This window comes from Ichthyophthirius multifiliis (assembly GCF_000220395.1).
Source record: "Ichthyophthirius multifiliis unplaced genomic scaffold scaff_1120509251329, whole genome shotgun sequence".
Classification (NCBI taxonomy): Eukaryota; Ciliophora; class Oligohymenophorea; order Hymenostomatida; genus Ichthyophthirius; species Ichthyophthirius multifiliis.
In genome coordinates this window covers 1-1848 of record NW_004085980.1, presented here as the reverse complement: position 1 = coordinate 1848, position 1848 = coordinate 1, and the positions used below count along the sequence as shown (strand labels likewise).

General features: G+C 15.5%; 1 protein-coding gene across 1 annotated transcript, besides 6 other annotated features; it reads right to left on the bottom strand. All coding sequences in view use genetic code 6, as the record gives it.

Moving 5' to 3' along the window:
• Window positions 1–44: 44 nt before the first annotated feature.
• Window positions 45–101: a microsatellite.
• Window positions 102–212: 111 nt separating this feature from the next.
• Window positions 213–253: a microsatellite.
• A 154-nt stretch (window positions 254–407) lies between these two features.
• IMG5_182800 (hypothetical protein) lies at window positions 408–1185 on the bottom strand (the record flags this gene model as incomplete). Its single annotated transcript, XM_004027423.1, has 2 exons — window positions 913–1185; window positions 408–795 (listed from the first exon to the last, which is right to left on the bottom strand). Coding segments are annotated over exons 1-2 (430 nt in total), but the record flags the coding sequence as incomplete, so codon positions are not given.
• Window positions 823–873: a microsatellite.
• Window positions 857–907: a microsatellite.
• A 205-nt stretch (window positions 1186–1390) lies between the features above and the next one.
• Window positions 1391–1424: a microsatellite.
• Window positions 1425–1462: 38 nt separating this feature from the next.
• Window positions 1463–1500: a microsatellite.
• Between the last annotated feature and the right edge of the window lie 348 nt (window positions 1501–1848).

Below are 1848 nucleotides of genomic sequence, written 5' to 3'. Positions count from 1 at the left end.
ATTTTTTAAAATATTCTTATATTTATTTTTAATTATATACAAAAATATAAATAAATATATATGTATATATATATATATATATATATATATATAATATATATTTATTTATTTTTATTATTTTATTATGCATTTAATATATATAAAATAAATATATATTTATATTATTCAAAAACTCTTTTTTTATTTAAAATTATCATATTTACCATTATTAGCATCATCATCAGCATCATCGTCTTCATCATCGTCATCATCACAGAAATCTTAATTATCATCATCATCTTAATCTTCGTAGTCTTCCTCATTATCATCTTAATTAAACTAGAAATCTTACATTATTTGTCCTTAATTGATACCTTAACCTTTAAAAAATATTAATATATATACTATATATATATATATATTTTTACAATTATCATTTTGTTATTATTCTCCATTTTTCATTTCTCCGTTTTATTCTATTCTATTTTTTTTATAAAATTCAGTTAAAAAAGCATGCATATCATCAACTTCATATAAATCGATAGTCCCGCAATCTGGTTTATTATGAAAAATTTCATGACAAACCCTACAACAGGTTTACTTATGATCAATACATAAAAAATGTTTTATTCTATCATAATGATATTCGCACCACTCTAAGCCTGTTTCTTCGTCTACTCTTGGAGGCATTTTTTAAGGCAAGCCGTCAGGACCTAAAGGATATGATTATTCATTTAATTATTAAGCCCTTTTCTTAGCCTCAATAGAACTTGCTTCAAATTATTAGTATAAAGCAGCTTTTGCATCAATTATATCCTATTTATAAATTAAAAAAAATAAAATTATAGATATATATATATATATATATATATATATATATATATATATTTATATTTTTATATTTTTATATATTATTTTATATTATTTTTTTACTTTTCCTTATTCTTTGTTTTGCAAGTTTAATACATTAATCATTTTTGTAAATATTGTATGGTTTACTGGTAATCTTTCAACTGTGTCTATATATTTTACTAATTTTAAACATAAAGGACATCTAACTCTTTTGTTTCTATGGAAGTTCTTTATACAAGAAGTACATAAAGTATGACCACAATGAATTAGAATTCTTGGAATATTAACTGTAAAATTATAACTTTATTTGCATAGTACACATTAGTCTAAATTTATTAATTTTTTAATAAATTAGTCTATTTTATCAGTATAGTCGTCTTGTAAATTTTAAGCCTGGGTAAAAAAAAAATTTGTTGGGTTTTATATTTTAGTGTTTATTTGCATTTTATTTGTTTTTTAAAATAAAGCAATTTTATATTTATAATTATTTTTAAGTTAATTTTAAATTTTTTTTTTCCCTTTATTTATTTGATAAATAAAATTTTTTATATATTTAAACAAAAATAATATTTTATAAAAAAAAATAGTTTATATATTAACAAAAATAAATAAAATTTATATTTTTTTGTTAAATTATATATATAAAAGATAATTTATATTTAAAAATAAAAAAAATTAATAAAATTTTTAAAATTTTTTATATAAAAATAAAATTAAATAAATAATAATATTATTATTGTAATAATATTATACTTTGTAATACATATATTTTTTAAGTTAAACTATATATATTTATTTAAAACTGTTTTATTTTTTAAATAAAAATAAAAAATAAATAATTAAATTAATATTTAAAATAAATATAATATAAAGTATATAAATATAATTTTTTTATACAAAAAGAAATTAAAAATTATAAAATTTATTTATTATTTTTTAAAATTTTAAATATAAAATATTAATTTTAAGATAATATTATATTTATAGATTAATAAACAAATATATATATATATATAT